The sequence below is a fragment of the Limulus polyphemus genome, unplaced genomic scaffold (assembly GCF_000517525.1).
Source record: "Limulus polyphemus unplaced genomic scaffold, Limulus_polyphemus-2.1.2 Scaffold1831, whole genome shotgun sequence".
NCBI lineage: Eukaryota > Metazoa > Arthropoda > Merostomata > Xiphosura > Limulidae > Limulus > Limulus polyphemus.
The window spans coordinates 156,014-174,680 of NW_013667441.1; the positions used below are offsets into that span (position 1 = coordinate 156,014).

The 18,667-nt window shown below is 36.7% G+C and overlaps 1 protein-coding gene across 1 annotated transcript; it reads left to right on the top strand.

Annotated features, from left to right (window-relative positions):
* Positions 1–497: 497 nt before the first annotated feature.
* On the top strand, positions 498–1,337 carry LOC106465091 (collagen alpha-2(IV) chain-like). The gene has a single exon (XM_013925285.1). It carries the CDS (start codon positions 498–500, stop codon positions 1,335–1,337), a length of 840 nt encoding a protein of 279 aa, XP_013780739.1.
* Positions 1,338–18,667: the final 17,330 nt, after the last annotated feature.

Here is an 18,667-nt window from a genome sequence, read left to right on the forward strand (position 1 = left end):
TCCTTTGTGTCAGAACCTAAGGTTTCAAGACGTCTTTCCAAAGAGAGAAAAGCTGTCCGTCTATTCTTTCCCTCTGCCTCTGGTCAACAGTAATTCAAACAATACTTGACACATTTAGCTAGTGTTCTGCAAACTATGATTTCGACTGCAAGTATTCAGAAACTTCTAAATCTAGCTGACGATGAGGTAGTTCTGCTGCCCAAGATTTATTTAAATTGACGACACTGTATTACTGCTTAATTACCTAGTTGTACTAGAGAACGTAGATGAATTATATCAGAATATTATCCAGAACTAAATAAGTAAGTAGCTCGACTATTAACGTCATTGGTCTACGCAGGTTAACTAGAAAAGTTTAGGATGGATACTTTCAGATTTTTTATCACTTTTGAGGGCACGGAGCTGCCAATTTAAATCTTTACCGATTTTTGGTGAAATTATTTGTCAATAATAACCCACCTAATTAATCTCGTTGTTAGTGATTTGGTCTCATTATCATGATATACAGTGGTGTTCCTGGTGTTGGGATGCACATGAATTCCCCAAGTGACAGTGGTGTTCCTGGTATTGGGATTTACATGAATCTCCCAAGTGACAGTGGTGTTCCTGGTGTTGGGATTCACATGAATATCCAAAGTGACAGTGGTGTTCCTGGTGTTGGAATTCACATGAATATCCAAAGTGACAGTGGTGTTCCTGGTGTTGGAATTCAAATGAATATCCAAAGTGACAGTGGTGTTCCTGGTGTTGGGATTCACATGAATCGCCCAAGTGGCAGTGGTGTTCCTGGTATTGGGATTTACATGAATCTCCCAAGTGACAGTGGTGTTCCTGGTGTTGGGATTCACATGAATTCCCCAAGTGACAGTGGTGTTCCTGGTATTGGGATTTACATGAATCTCCCAAGTGACAGTGGTGTTCCTGGTGTTGGAATTCACATGCATCGCCCAAGTGGCAGTGGTGTTCCTGGTGTTGGAATTCACATGAATATCCAAAGTGACAGTGGTGTTCCTGGTGTTGGGATTTACATGAATATCCAAAGTGACAGTGGTGTTCCTGGTGTTGGAATTCACATGCATCGCCCAAGTGGCAGTGGTGTTCTTGGTATTGGGATTTACATGAATCTCCCAAGTGACAGTAGTATTTCTGGTGTTGGAATTCACATGAATCGCCCAAGTGGCAGTGGTGTTCCTGGTGTTGGAATTCACATTAATATTCCAAGTGACAGTGGTGTTCCTGGTGTTGGGATTCACATGACTCTCCCAAGTGACGAAGCTCATTCTGCCTGTTATTTTCAGTGTTCCACTTGTCTCAAAGAAAACAGATTGAAAGGTTAGTGTGTAAAAAAAACCCTTTCTTCAAATTCTGATCACTCGTTCTTCCCTTCTCTTGTTTTCTGACGTTCTGAAACATTCTTTGAGTCACTTAGTAAGCGTATCTCCGGGAACCTTATTGATATTCAACTACCATCTCTGTTTCTACTCAAACACACTTGGTGGATAGTTCTATACGTCCACACTGTTCTCCCTTCTTTTAAATTCATTTTCTTTCGTCTTCATTACACAACTTTAGAACCACAGGTTGTAGGTTGTTCATAAAGTCTTAAAGCTCTCGTGATGCTCCTTAATACGATTTTCCACCTTTAGGTAGGGTAGTGAAATTCACAGAACTTAAGAGCTTAGGAGGGGGGAGCTTAAACAGTATTTAGATTTTAGTCCCCCCCCCTCACGATTTTATCAATTGTGAAACTTAGTTTAAACTTCAACATTTATTATTTTCTAAGCTACTTCATTCATCATCTTGATCGTATATGTTCTGCTCGTGGTAGATATTTTAAATTCGAAATTATATTAACTACATCTCTATTGGAATTTTACCGACTGAGCCATTAGAATGTTTATGACTAGATATTGTTATTAATTTCTTTAAACTTGACATTTGTCCCCTTCAGTAGTGAAAGTGGGTTCGACTGATATTAGATGTTAAAAGAAGAGTTTTTAGTACACATCATTCTTTATGGGAACCTGATGGCCAAACTGAAGACGAGTCCTTTAGTTCTTATAAATGATGATTATCTTACAATTCTTAGTCCTTTGACCTTGACCTTTATTTCTCCATAACTTAGTTGAAGTAATATTCGTTTGTTCTTCCTATTTCGGCAATAACTATTTCTCATATGAAATAATTATATCATTTTTATAAACTCTAGTCGTGCTTACAGCCCCTGTTGGAGTCGTTAAAACCTTATCGTCTTGGGACTTTCTTTCCTGTCTTCAATCCTTGACTTATGTTATCTCCAATGCAGGAAGTTTTGGAACTATCCTTAAAGAGTTTATTCACTCTACTTGGCCTTCTTCTGGTCGCAGATCGTTTCACCATAAAGTTCTTTTGTGGGATGTTTAATTCAGTCTTTTAGTTTCATTAATACATAATAAATGTCAGTCTATAAGCTGTCACTTTACAAACGTAGCATTTCATTATTACTGATGTATGAAAGCCAAAACTCGGAAATATATTGGAAAACGTAAGAAGGATTGCTGACAATTGTTTTGTTCCTGTTTAAACAAGAACACATGTCTGTCACTTGTTTGGAAGAAGTTTCTAGACTTCTATAATATACATAATTTCCATAGTAGCTTGAGCTGGAAATATGAAGAGCGTGTACTTGTTACACCTTATGAGAGGAACAATGCTTATGCTACCTACTTCATTTCTCGTAGTTCATCCCTATTGGTTGACTACCATTGTGCTTTACTCAGTGAATGTAACTCTCTGAGGACCTTCACAATGTTATCAACAAACTTTGTTCTGGTACAGTCAACCCTTCAACTGAGAAGCTGGATCTTATGGGATAACTTATTTTATGTTGGCTAATCTAGATTTCTGAGATAAAAATATTTATAATGACTTGGACTCTTGGTAATGGCTCAAATGACTAGAAGCGTGTTAATATCGTATGCATTCTTAAACCACCTTTGTTACTGATGTTTTACCGACCTATTTTTTTGTCTTCTCGTGTTGCTAAAGTCTTGAAACATGTGATAAATACTGGACTTTTTTGGACTCTTGAACATTATGAACAGTTGTTTCCTCTTCAAACTTGTTTTTGCAAGAAATAGAGTAGTTTAGGTTGTTTGATACAGTTGTAGGACTCTTTAGCTTAACATAAACCATGCGGATGTTTTTGGTTGTGTTAAGACTATGTATTTTTTCGAAAACTGTACACTTTCAGATACTGGGGACGTTTCCTAAGATGGTTTCATGATACTTGTAGGGCCGTATATTTATAATCTAGAGCCGTATACTTACAGTTATATATCAAAGATATCAACATTTCTCTGGGTTCAGAAATTCAGTAGTTAGGAATATACTGAATAGATGTTGGACTTTGAAACCACATATATCCTGCTTAGTTTCTACATGTCAGAAGCGGATATATTTTCTAAGAGTTGTGTCTAGCATTTTATAGGTTTGGCTTGGTTTTGAATTCCGCGCAAAGCTTCACGAGGGCTATATACGCTAGCCGTCCCTAATTTAGCAGTGGAGGACTAGAAAGAAGGCATTTAGTCATCACTCTTGGACTAACGAATAGTGGGATTGGCCGTCACTTTATAACGCCCCCACAGCTGAAAGGGCGAGCTTGTTTAGTGGGACGGGGATTCGAACCTGCGACCCTCAGATTGCGAATCGAGCGCCCTAACCACCTGGCCATGCCGGACCAGCACTTTATAAGGAGCTTAACGATATATCTTATTTTTGCTTTATCGTACATTAATATTTAAAAGCTAGATCATAGTTACATACGTTATAGCACTGTCCCTTTCCTATATCCTACACCATAAATCAGCTTGTGTCTCTCTGTCCGTAATAAAACTGTTAACATAAGTACATTATCAATCAACTTGTGTCTTTCTGTCCGTAATAAGACTGTCGACACAACTACACTATCAATCAACCTGTGTCTTTCTGTCCGTAATAAAACTGTTAACACAACTACACTATCAATCAACCTGTGTCTTTCTGTCCGTAATAAAACTGTTAACACAACTACACTATAAATCAGCTTGTGTCTTTCTGTCCGTAATAAAACTGTTAACACAACTACACTATAAATCAGCTTGTGTCTTTCTGTCCGTAATAAAACTGTTAACACAAGTACATTATCAATCAACTTGTGTCTTTCTGTCCGTAATAAGACTGTTAACACAACTACACTATAAATCAGCTTGTGTCTATCTGTCCGTAACAAAACTGTTAACACAACTACACCATGAATCGGCATTAGTTAATAAATATCTTTCTAACACTATTTTCAGATTTCGCTGAAGATGGAATAAGTGTGTTCCGAAACGTTCGAACCTTCTGTAAATATGAATGCTTTATGTTTTGTCAAACGTCTTCATCTTTATTATTAGATTTTATTTTCTCCATCATGAATCCAGTACTCGAGAGCTATCTACGTTAGCCGTCCTGAAATTAGAAATGACAGACTAGAGGGAAAGTAGCTAGTCAACACTAACCGCCACTGGCTCTTGGGCTACTATTTCGATGGTGGGATTCGATCCCGCGAACCACAGGTATCGAGTTAAGTCTTATTACTATAACAATACTACTTTTGTCAATGTAACACAACTATACTATAAATAAGCTTGTGTCTCTCTGTCCGTAACAAAACTGTTAACACAAGTACATTATCAATCAACTTGTGTCTTTCTGTCCGTAATAAAACTGTTAACCCAACTACATTATCGATCAGCTTGTGTCTTTCTGTCCGTAATAAAACTGTTAACACAACTACAATATAAAAAAGCTTATGTCTTTCTGTCCGTATTGAAATTGTTAACACAAGTACACTATAAATCAGCTTGTGTCTCTCTGTTCGTAACAGAACTATACTATACAAAAGCTCGTGTCTTTCTGTCCGTAATAAAACTGTTTCCACCATCCCAACCCCTAATCAACAGGAAACTTTCAGAGATTCTTGGATACGCCCAAGATTAATCCTAAATCCCCTTATGTTATTCCTTTTTGCGAGACTCAGAACCATTTCAATTTCCCCTGTTACTATTATTGTCGGGCCATCCCTTAGTATTATAGTTCTGTCATCCCCTTAAAGTCAACGAAACAAATGCTGCGTGGGTACTTTTATTGTTCATCCATAAAACGACAATTATCATATCGTTAAAAAACAACGTAGTTGGTGCATAGACGTTGAATCTTCATGATACGTTATATGAATAGTTACTGAACTTATCTATAAAATAGCAGAATACGGTTATGGTGATTTCCTATTCGGGGACAAGGAAAAAATATTAAACATCATTAAACACATTCAACGCATTTGTTTCCACAATACGAAAACGTGTCATTCAACATATTCAATACACATGTGCCTTTAAACGCATTCATCGTACCTCTATCCATAATACAAACATGTGCCATCAATCACATTCATTTTCTCCTGTTTCCACAACAGGGAGACGTGTGAAACACATCTCATTCAAGCTCAAAAACAATATAAGGTTCGAGTCCAGCACGAAGATAAATTTGTTCCTGAACGTAGAAAATATCGTCCATCCATGAACATTAAACTAGAAGATGGTAAAGGTTGTGCTCTATAGGGTTCACCCATCCATAAACATTAAACTGGAAGATGGTAAAGGTTGTGATCTATAGGGTTCAACGTAGAAAATATCGTCCATCCATAAACATTAAACTAGAAGATGGTAAAGGTTGTGCTCTATATGGTTCACCCATCCATGAACATTAAACTGGAAGATGGTAAAGGTTGTGCTCTATAGGGTTCACCCATCCATGAACATTAAACTGGAAGATGGTAAAGGTTGTGCTCTATAGGGTTCACCCATCCATAAACATTAAACTGGAAGATGGTAAAAGTTGTGCTTTTGAACCCTATAGAGCACAACCTTTACCATCTTCCAGTTTAATGTTCATGGATGGGTGAACCCTATCCCCACCCATAAACATTAAACTGGAAGATGGTAAAGGTTGTGCTCTATAGGGCTCACCCATCCATAAACATTAAACTGGAAGATGGTAAAGGTTGTGCTCTATAGGGTTCACCCATCCATAAACATTAAACTGGAAGATGGTAAAGGTTGTGCTCTATAGAGTTCACCCATCCATGAACATTAAACTGGAAAATGGTAAAGGTTGTGCTCTATAGAGTTCACCCATCCATGAACATTAAACTGGAAGATGGTAAAGGCTGTGCTCTATAGGGTTCACTCACGTGTCTAACTAGGATCTTTGTTTATTTTGTAAACATGACTTGTCGATAGTTCTTTTGTACACACAATGAACTGGTGATAATTCTAAGAATGTTGTAATATGTCAACCATATTACACCTGTCATATCCAACGCCGACGGGCTCTTTCACCCAATACTAAGACTACTTGATGTCTAAACGAGTTATTTGTGTTATTTTAAGTTAGACTCACATACACAAATCGGTAACTGTTTAAAATAATACATTATTTTGTTGTCAATAACATATATTTGGAAATTCTTCATTTGTTAATACTTAGAGAAAAAATCTGGTTAGCCGTAGACTCTGTCTTAATTATATTTAAAACCCAAATTTTGTCTGCTATAAAATAATACATGCGTTACAATCAGTCTATTTGACGTCATAACGAACTCCTTACATACATTGTGATAATTATTTTACGGCTGTTTAATTGTTTAAATAAATAATTGCTAAATTATATATGTCATGCTGACTTTAGAAAACGACCTTATGAATGTTGGTCTATAAAGTTTAAGCTTGTTTGTGTATGCTGTCTATTCTGACATATGTCACACTTTATATTTATTTAGTGATAAAGGATTGTTGACATGGTAACCACTCATCTAGAGATAAGATGTGACAATCTATCTGAACGATTTTCATATTTGATATAAGTTAACAGTTAACCTATTTTACGGTCAATGTCCATAGAACAACACGAGCTCCCCCCCCCTCCCACTAAATATAGCAACAAGGGTTTATTTGGAAAACTTGCTACAATGTAGCTTTGTGTAGTAAACTAGGTAGACACAGCCCAATGTAGCTTTGTGTAGTAAACTAGGTAGACACAGCCCAACCTAGCTTTGTGTACTAAACTAGGTAGACACAGCCCAATGTAGCTTTGTGTAGAAAACTAGGTAGACACAGCCCAATGTAGCTTTGTGTAGAAAAACTAGGTGGACACAGTAGATAGCCCAAAGAAACATGCAATCATCTTTTAAACTCAATCAAAGAATGTGCAATAAATGCCACATCAAAATTATTGTACAAAAAACCAATGTAGTCTGATTTACTAAATCACCTGCAAAAAAGTCAGTAAACACCCATCAAAATTATTGTACAAAAAGCACAGGTAGTCTGATTTACCAAATCACCTGCAAAAAAGAAAGTAAACACCCATCAAAATTATTGTACAAAAAAACACAGGTAGTCTGGTTTACCAAATTACCTGCAAAAAAAATCAGTAAATACCCATCAAAATTATAAATATATGAATCCTTAAACGAGATAACCATGAGGTTAATACTTGGGACTCGCATACTGTATGAGTCTTACCTGATTCAATCATATTAATAACATCAGAAAAATTTAAAAAGATTAAACTATTCAAGATTGATTTTCCATTTGTTAAGTTCAAAGCTCGGCCCGGCATGACCAGGTGGTTAGGGCGCTCGACTCGTAATCCCCGTCACACCAAACATGCTCGCCCTTTCAGCCGTGGGGGCGTTATACTGTGACGGTCAATCTCACCATTCGTTGGTAAAAGAATTGGCAGTGGGTGGTGAGGACTACCTGCCTTCCCTTTAGTCTTTCACTGCTAAATTAGGGACGGCTAGCTAAGATAGCCCTCGTGTAGCTTTGCGCGATATTAAAAATAAAAAAAAAACAAGTTCAAAGCTACACAATAAGTTATTTATTCTCTGCCCAATACGATTATCGAACCCCGAATTTTAGCATTGTAAACCTGCAGAATTACCGCTGAGCCACTGAGGGGCAACTAAGTGAGACGTTTGTTGTCAATTGCAAAGGTATGTCTCTTGAAAATATTCTTAAACTTCTGAATTACATATCAGACCTGTCTTTCATTACGCAAGCCCGAATTTGCTTAATGTCATGAAATCCATCTGATCTAAGCTACAAATAATACAAACTACTGTGATATCCACAAGGTACCTGTATCGACATTTATAGAGTTTTACATAATAATACAAACTTCCCTATGTTGTCAATGTTCCTTAAAATATTTCAGAAAAAAATCTAAATAAGAATGATCTATGACCTATTAGTGATCTTGATACATTTATTATACTTGATAGGAATAGCTTTGAGCTCCGCTCACCATATTACACAATCTTATATAGTTTCCATTCATCAATGGGTCAGTGGTGAGTTTAAGAACTCACAACGCTAAATACAAGGTTCGAATCCCCGCGATGGACAGAGTGTTTCGTTTCACAAAGTAAACAACCGTTCTAAGATCACCTACTGCTTGGTGACACCTAACGCAGAAATATTAGCAAGATTTTCACCGAAAGCGTTTATGTAGTGGTGACCAAGGATATTCATGATAAGCGCCCTCTGGGAGTGGATTACATCTAAAGACTTTTGCTACGTATTTCGTGACTCACCAATGGCTGCATAGATCCACACTGTAGTCACGGTGTGAGGAAGCAGCCTGAACTGAACATAACCTTCCCTGGTCACTCCAGTTGACCTAAACCGTAGCATAGAACGACCAAACGGTTCAATGTATCGGACAAATTCAATATGGCGGCGGATGCTACGGTCTGGCTGCCTTTCATGTGGTCAGTTCTTCAAATAGAGACGACTATACTTGAATTCTAAAGGTCTCTGACCTGACAATCCAGCCTATGTGGGCACAAATTGCCTCTAGAACAAAAATTACAACTCCCTCTTTCTAAGTTCAACTCGGTCAAATGGTAGTAAATATTTGTACTATATGAGTAATTAGTAAAGACACCTATTTCATCCATCTTATAAGTCAATTGTTTTTAAAAGATGTATCTACTTTTTTATGAACATTACAATTAGTCTCAAAATGTTGATGTAACTTGTAGATGTGTTAAAGTTAAAATCTTACAAATCGACAAGTGACAAAATTTATCTTTCTCTCGAAAACTGTATTCATATACGGTCATGACTCACTATTCATATACGGTTATGACTCACTCTCTCAGACACCGTATTTACTATAGATTACTAACCTACAATCTCAAAATCCATATTTACCACACTGATGTAACCCGCTAATCACTATACGGCTGTGCCCTAGTAACTGTTGGGTCTCATATGGCCTGGTGGTTAGTTCACTCGTATCACAGTCTGTGGGTTGTTAGTTCGAGTCCCGTCACCAAACATGATGGCTCTCTCAACAATAGGAGCATTGTAATATGGGAGTCTATCCCAGTAACAGTAGCGCACGTCAAAATTAGGGATTCTCGAGTATTTTTGTGTGAAACTCAAGAAAACAAGTAAACAATCCAACACTTCTGAACTATCATCTCAGAATTTGTATTTGCTATAGAGCTATAATCTACTATCTCAGAATAAATATGTACAGTACTTGGTTAAATCAAGAAACTTAATAAGCGTGTATTATAAAACTTTAAAGTTTAGACATCCTTATCTTAACATAAACAATTACAGCCTATTAGTTTGGACAATTTTCTCTTGTAACAGGGAAACCAGTTAGGGTAGCATCTTAGTAGAAATTACAACGTCTGTGATGACTCACCGATAAGTCTGAAGGATAAAAACCGGATTTCGATGCCTGTTGTGAGAACAACACAAATAACCCTTTGCTTAGCTTTGTGCATAACATCAAACAAACAAAAATACAAAACCATTGCCATAAATCGTGTGTTACTTATAACTTCAGAATAGTTCATGTTAATATCAATAGGGGGCGCCAATTAGAAAATAAAATACATTGCATAACCTCATAAATATGTCTTAGAGATTTAATTATGAAAATATGAAGAAAACAAATGTGTAAAAATCTTAAAAGTTATAGAACTAAAGTCGTGATTGGCCAAAAAAATTAATACCGTTTTCGTATATATAACTCCATTTACTGGACCTACGTGTTTTATACTCAGGTTAAGCACGTGATATCATAAACAACAGTAAGGATATTAAGAGCTCCAAATGATGTTTAGATTCTTTATTGGTATACAAATCATTAAAGAGTTTTGATGAAAAAAATTTTAAAAAATATTACCGCCACCTAGTGATTAAATTCGAAATTATCTACTTTTATTTTTGTCGAGATATAATGTGAGAAGTTGTAAATGAGAGATTAAGCCAGAGACGATAACAAGACGAGGTGATAAGAACGTACTTAAGTAAGAGAAATACAAACAGTGTGATAAACATGTTTTGTGATATATATATATATATTTACGTATTAATATCTCACGTACGACAAGCTCACATTTATCAAACAAATACTTTGTTGTACTAACGACGAATAAAAACACATTTTGTAAATAAAAAATCTGTTTATTCGAATAGTCTTAACTTGTCATCAAAACAGGTCAAAACACTTGGACCCTGCGTGATACTAAAAAAAAATATTTCGAGTTTAAAGATAAGATGAGCTAGTTTAGCACCTTAATGTTTACATGGTTACTCAACAGTCTAGTTAAAATACATTTCCTTTCACAATAACGCAGTACAATAGTATATCATCCAGTACAACAATATTAGCATAAGTTAACAAAGGTACCCGGCAATGTTGGCATTAAATGTTAATGGTATAAAAGGGACGTGGGTCGTCTCTTTCTAATATTTTGAGCCGTAACACACTAACTGTTCGTCAATACAGTAGTATCACTGTGGTACCACGTGTAACAGATATTGTCACGCATTGTATTAAACCTCTATTTCATTCACCGTCGTTTTCATGTATTTTGTCACTGACTTCCTTACTGATCTCAGTCCCACAAAACTTGCTCGCCCTTTCAGACGTGGGGGCGTTATACTGTGACGGTCAATCTCACTATTCGTTGGTAAAAGAGTAGCGCAAGAGTTGGCGGTGGATGGTGAGGACTACCTGCCTTCCCTTTAGTCTTTCACTGCTAAATTAGGGACGGCTAGCGCAGATAGCCCTCGCGTAGCTTTGCGCGAAATTCAAAACAAATAAACAAACAAAGAGTCCTTAACCCTATTAATAAATATTATGTAATAATCATTCTCAGCTGCATAACTGCTACGTATTAAACGTTTTTGAAGTATTCATAACAACTAGGAAATTAACTTTATTCTGATTGAACAATATCAACTAATTTATCAATTTGAAGTACTTTCGCTTGGACGTTTTTGTTTGTTTGTTTGAAATTAAGCACAAAGTTACACAATGGGCTAACTGTGCTCTGCTCACAACGGGTGTCGAAACCCGGTTTCTAGCGTTGTAAGTCCGCAGACATACCACTGTGCCACTGGGAGGGGGGACAACGTGGACGTAAAATAAAACTAGCATACTAGATCCAAACTGATGACATATTTTGTTTATAAGTTCTTGAGAAAATATTTCAATTTTGTTGCCTCTCTTATTTCTTACGATAAAAGATATGGTCTACAAGAAATTACATGTCTTTTTTTCACATTTTATAAATCCATCACGTTTACTGTACAACGTTTATCATTACAGAATATACTTTATACCTTAAGTCTAAATTAACTGATGAAGAATGAAACATGCATGGACCCGACATGACCAGGTGGTTAGGGCACTCGACTCGTAATCTGCGGGTCGCGGGTTCGAATCCCCGTCCCACCAAACATGCTCGCCCTTTCAGCTGTAGGGGGCGTTATAATGTGACGGTCAATTCCACTATTCGTGGGTAAAATAGTAGCCCAAGAGTTGGCAGTGGGTGGTGATGACTAGCTGCCTTCCTTCTAGTCTTACACTGCTAAATTAGGGACGGCTTGCGCAGATAACCCTCGTGTAGCTTCGCGCGAAATTCAAAAAACAAACATACAAACAAACTTTAAATACACAGCACAGACTTTACATTTTATAAACTTTGTACATGCAAATACAAAATATAACCAAAAAAATCGTTTCGTACACAAAGCAAGAGTTTTCCATTTAGTAATAAATTAAATGAATACACGAATCTTACAATAAATAGCCGAAATATTGGTTTCTGTAATGAAAATATAACTACGTTAAATGTAATACATGTACAAAGAAAACACTTAACTTAAATACTTAACAAAACAGACGAAGCAAGAAACAGGAAGCAATAAATAGAAGTTAAAAATTCTGTAAAAACTGAAATGTGAACGCGATAATAATTAACTTAGAGAGAAAAGTTACAACGCCCATAAATATGGTAAAGAAAGTAATTTACAACAACTGATGTAACTTAATTAGAGACGTAAGTTTACACTATATTTGGAACTTTAATATAGCTAGTATTGGGTACACATGACAAGAGTTTAAGATAACAAGAAATAAAAGCAGTAGTTGTCAATACACTGAAACAGTTAACTATTACCTGAAACAAGTTGCTAAATAATTGTAATGTAGACGTGAAAGTGTTAAAAGGTCAAATTATTCAGTAAAACTTAATCAGTAGCAAGAATATTGTTGAATTTTTCACAGAACGGAAATAATTTTGTGTTTAAAATGCAATAGAAGAAACAACGTTTATGAAACAATTAAAGTGAGTTTACGGGTTCTATCCAAGAAGTATTGTAGTGTTGAACAAATAATATTGTAGCTAATGAGGTGTGAGAGGTAGATATTATAACATAATATATATATGGAATATTTGTATTTGAAAATGGAAAATTTATAACATTATTACTCAGGCCCTCTCATAAAAATATTTAGGACCCTTACAACGACTCTCTTACGATCAAGATCCCGCGTTAATAAGAAAACATCTGACACTATGCAGTGTATTATGTCGAAACAAGATAAGCCAGTCAACATTTTGGAGGTTGAAAAGGGACAGTATACAAACATCGGACACTATGTAGTGTATCATGTCGAAACAAGATAAGCCAGTCAACATTTTGGAGGTTGAAAAGGGACAGTATACAAACATCGGACACTATGTAGTGTATCATGTCGAAACAAGCTAAGCCAGTCAACATTTTGGAGGTTGAAAATGGACATTATACAAACATCGGACACTATGTAGTGTATCATGTCGAAACAAGCTAAGCCAGTCAACATTTTGGAGGTTGAAAAGGGACAGTATATCAGTAGCTATATAGTCTTGTGTGACTAGGCATCTAGTGGACCATGCTCAAACTATCTCAAACAGGCGACAATAGAGAAAGGTCAGGGACACTTTCATATTAAATATAAATCATTATAGTAGACAGTTAGCACGTAAAACTATTTAGTCTTTTATGTATAAATTACACGAATATCCCGGTGGGTCAGTGGTAAGTCTAAGGTCTTACAACGATAAAATCCGGGGTTCGATTTCCCGCGGTGAACACAGCAGACAGCGTAATATGTCTTTTCTCTAAAAAAAATAAACAAAATTACACCATCTCCTGTGAACGGTGTTAACACTTTTATCCCGACTAGAAAAACAATGTTGGAAGAAATTTCCTCCACTGGGGGCGTTATACGTAAAGACTAATACAGTAACCTCTCTTTAGTTTCATACAAATGTGTTTGTATAAAGTAATAGACTAGCAACAGTAGGAACAAATAATAAGTGACATTTTACACTTACACGCTTGAACACTTAATGTTATCTCAGATACATTATCAATGTGGTGTTAGTTGGAAGGATTTATAGATGTCCTGGATGGGTTAATATCCTTTACAGTCTTATCACCTACAGGAATACGCGTGGCTGTGACGTGAGCTGAATTGGTTTTGTTCAACCAACGCAACTGATATTAGTAACTAAAGTATAATAGATATATATCCACAAAAAGTATTCGATTCCACGAACACTGAAAGTCGAGTTTATGGTTCATTAACCTAGGTCTTTCTGGCAAATTACTGACCTTATTACTTTGTCATACTCCTAAACCAGCCTTTCGGAATGACATGAAACTGGAAATGAAAAACGAAGAAATTCCATCACAGATTAACTGCAGCGTTCGTGACAAATTGAAAAATACTGGAATTAAAACGTGACACACAAAAGAAGATTCAAATGTACTGATTGTGTAACGTGTAGTCTAAGTTTTAGTTTTCCTTCCAACTGGTGTACTTGGTGATGTAACAATCTCAAAAACATAGGAGATCAAACAAATCAAGGAACACTTGGTGCAACTGTTTGTAAGCATCTACTGTTTGTGCGTGCTATCCTTGATCGTGACAGTGTTTGGGACTGACAAGATTATAGCAAGTCTATTAATGAAATCCTTGGTGCTGTTTTGAATTCAAGGTCCCATGTTGTTCTGTTGACAAAACTGTAGCAAGTTTTTTAATTAAACTCTTGCCTCTATCCCTAGTGCAGAGCCTCATGTTGTTTTGTGGACAGGCAAGACTGTAGTCATTATTGCAACTAAATTCTTGTTGCTGTGGTTAGTGTAGGGATCGCTGAGTTAGAAGGGAATGCAACACCTAATATTAAATACTTTAATAAACGACCAAGACTTTGTTACATTTTCAGCCAATCAACGAGCTCTAATGTTGGGCAAAAGTTCTTGTTGGGAGCAACGTACGTCGCAAAATGTGTGCAGTTATGCTTCTCATTTGTAAACCTGGAGTAAATGGTCAGTAAAGAAAGACCTGCAAAGAAATAATATCAGTCGTATTGATATGCTTTCGGACGTTTTAGTTTAGCATAAATTGACCATACTATTTTGTGATTCTGTAAGTTAAACATGAATCTTTCAAATATTTTAGTATACTCTTGGGATGAATTCTAAACCCCCTTATTTTGTTCAATTTTATGAGATTCAGAACCATTTCAACTTCCTCTCTTGATATTATGGTTCCGCGATCCCCTTAACGTCAACGAAACAAATGCTGCGTGGGTACTTTTACTGTTCATCCATAAACCACGACAATTATCATGTCGTTAAAGAACAACGTAGTTGATGCATAGAAGTTGAATCTTCATGATAATTTATATGAACAGTTACTGAACTTATCTATAAAATAGCAGAATACGGGTATGGTGATTTCCTATTCAAGGACAACTGAATAATGAAACAAGAAACAGTTGACAGTTTTATGGCAAACATCATTGTACCTGTTTTGACAACACGAATACGTTTCAATAAACCCATTCAAACCTACTGTTTCTATTGTGGTAAAAATGTTAATGGGAATACTTGCTACAGTCTTGCCTGTCCACAGAACAACACGAGGCCCTCCACTAGGGATATTAGTATGAAATTAACTGACAGACTTGCTACAGTCTTGCCTGTCCCAAGTATTCAAGATGTAATGTCACAATCAAGGATACCATGCACAAACAGTAGGTATTTACAAACATCTGCACCAAGTGTTTCCTTGATTTGTTTGATATGTTTTTGAGTTTGTTGGATCACCAAGTACAACAGTGGCCATTTTAACTCAAGTTTGGACGGCACTTTTTGCAATCAGTAGATCTGCATCTTCTTTTGTGTGTCAGGTTTTAATTCCAGAATTTTTTCATTTTGTCGTGAATGCTACAATTAATCATTGCTTCTTAGCTTTAATAGAAATTTTTTCTTTTTTTTTTCTGTTTCATGTAATTCCCAAAGACAGGTCACAGTATAGGCATAAAACAAAGTAATAACATATATATACACATGTCAATACTTTTATACTGTAATAGAATATTGTTATATATAAATGGTGGAATTATTGGGTAGTTCCACGTATTATTATACATAACAAAGTTTGATATTTATCAGTTTCTTGGCAGTAAAATATCCAGTTCTTGAACTGTTTACACACTAAACAAATAGAAATTATTTTATGGCGTGTCTGCCGTGGCCGTCACGTCTCTTTCGTTTAACATAAACGTGCTATTTAAAAGTGGGAACTTTCCAATAAGAACGATAAATAATCTTGTTTTTCAAACCAAATGTTATTTATTTCTCGGGTTAATATAAGTCAACATGTTTTAAACATTGATTGTTTGTTTGTTTTGTTGTAAAGGATAAAGCTACACAATGAGCTGCTTGTTCTATGCCCACAGAAGGTATTGAAACTCGATTTATATCATCATCAGACTTACTGTTGAACCTCCAAGAAACTAAGACTTCTATAAATGCATAAAATTAACTAACACGATTGTATATATATTTTATGTTAAAATAGCCACCGAAATTTTGGTTAAAAACGACAATATAAGGAAACTTTTTACAGTGTTTTACAATGCTTTATGCTTAGTAAATGTTTTGAGTACTTGCTTTTATGTAGTGCTATCTTCAACTTTCTAAGTGGCTTTGTGTGAACTAGTGGTTATTTTGTCAAGAGTTCTGATCAAAGGGTTCGGTGTTCGAGACACGATGCCACTGAAAATGCTTCATACTTATAGAAACGATATTCAACCGAATATTATTGAAAACACGATAGTAAATAGACTGATCACATATTTGAAATAGAATAAAAAATTATCAAAAATTCAAAACGTATTCATGAAACTTAGACAAATACTGATAATTGAATTTAGTTCATTGTAACTATTATAGAACTTTCATTGAAAGTTATTTCACAGTTCATGCTTTCTCGATGAAAAAAAAATCAATAATGTACTGCACAATAGCCCCCAAGTTTCAAATGTCATAAATAGAACTAAAGAGGGGTATTATTAGCTAACTAACCATCTTTTTGGACGACACGAAGTTTAGAATTAACGTGGAAGGCACTTAATGGGAGTATCTTAGTGCCCCAGAGAGAGGGGTAATTAGTCCTATTCTGTTTATCAAGTATGTAAGCAGCAAGCCACTTTCGGACAAAAATTACTATGTTGCATCTCAGTTTGCAGGTGATGCGGCTACGTGGAAGAGTTCTCTAGATGAGAAGTCAAATAAATGGATTCTCAATCTAGCTACCGAACCAGTAAGACGTCTACAACTATGCTCTTCACTACCGCCGCTAATCCTACGTCGCCAGTAGTAATCGACGGCCTACCCCTCGACTTCTCTCCCCCATGATACATCTAATTTCATCCCTAGGTACAAACCCCAAGTTAACAGAAAGGGGGTATTCACCTTACAGCCCGAGACTCCGAACGACCACAGATACCTTTCCTGACCATGGTACTTAAACCCACCCGTAACCTGACAGCCACAAAAATCAGTGCCAGCCTACACACACGTTGATCAATCCTTCACTACCGACAAAATCCAACAAGCCCTTAAAATAACCACCAATTCAAATATCCACGCAGCCCACCAAATAACATCTAGGAAATCAGTATCGCCCTCACACTTCGAAAAAGTTCTAACAACACCTAAACGGACAGATTACATACTTACACACGACTGGTTTCTTGATTTCTATCATTTCAAGGCGAAAAACCGTACCGAAAGCTTCATCCGCCCCCAACACTAATTAGCATACCTCCCATGTTCCATCCACGCCACTCCTGCCCAACACCCGCTGCCAACCAGGATACCCAAACCTAAATACTGAAACAAACAACAATAAAGGACCAATAGACCCATACAGCACCTATAACTGAAATAAAGCAACAAGACAAGTCAACCCAAACAACAATAGCAAAAAGGAAAAAGCAACCCAGACCCAGCCGCCACCAAAAGAACATGCTCAACCAGAAACCACCGAGAAATCACAACACACCAGCAATCTGAATCATCTACAACACTTCCCGCCCACTCCCCCCACAAGCCAGACCCGTCGTCAAACTCATCAAACGCCTTCCTAATCCATACTTCCACCGACTCTTCTCCTCCGCCAAATGACTGAATATACGAGCCATCCTCACAGACCTTCCTCTTCCGTCGCCCTTCCACCAGTGACGACGAAGATCACCCGATCAGGTCTATCCCCAGCCAGAGTTCCTTCCTAAGAGCAGTCCGCCACCTGAAAAACTCCATGCCACATTAATTAACCTACAGTCTCGCCTATCACTCTTGCCTCCCCACCATCGTACCGAGTGCCTTTGTAATATATCCATGTTAATCGGGCACTGGTAAAGCATTGGCACCTTACCAGTGAAAGTGGGTTTTCTCGGGGTACTCCCGTTTCCCCCACATCAAATTCTACGGCCTATGATGTATAGTTCCCCCGCCGCCCTGATGGACCATAAGTCCGAGATCGGCCGTTTGTTTGAGTTTGGAGTTCCCTCGGAAGATTTCAAACCGAAATATCTATCAGTATTTCGTTCGTTCTCTGAATGGTTGTATTCTAGCCACTAATCCTCGTCTTCTTTTGTCCCTCCGTGTGGCAGCAATTATCTTTTGAACTAAACTGAAGAATGTGCAACAAATGACACATCAAAATCGTTACACAAAAGCCAAAGTAGACTATATTACCGAATCACCTGCAACAATCACCTACTCAAAACATAAATATATGAAATCGTATGTCAGGTAGCCACAGGAGATAAATCCCTCGTATTCATATGTTATATGAGTCTTTATGAGCCCGTAATGCCATACTTATAAAACACATAGCCACAGGAGATAAATTCCTCGTATTCATATGTTATATGAATCTTTATGAG

What these genes read in the sequence shown, in the direction of transcription:
- LOC106465091 (XM_013925285.1), top strand. Translation starts at nt 498, where the DNA reads ATGATATACAGTGGTGTTCCTGGTGTTGGGATGCACATGAATTCCCCA.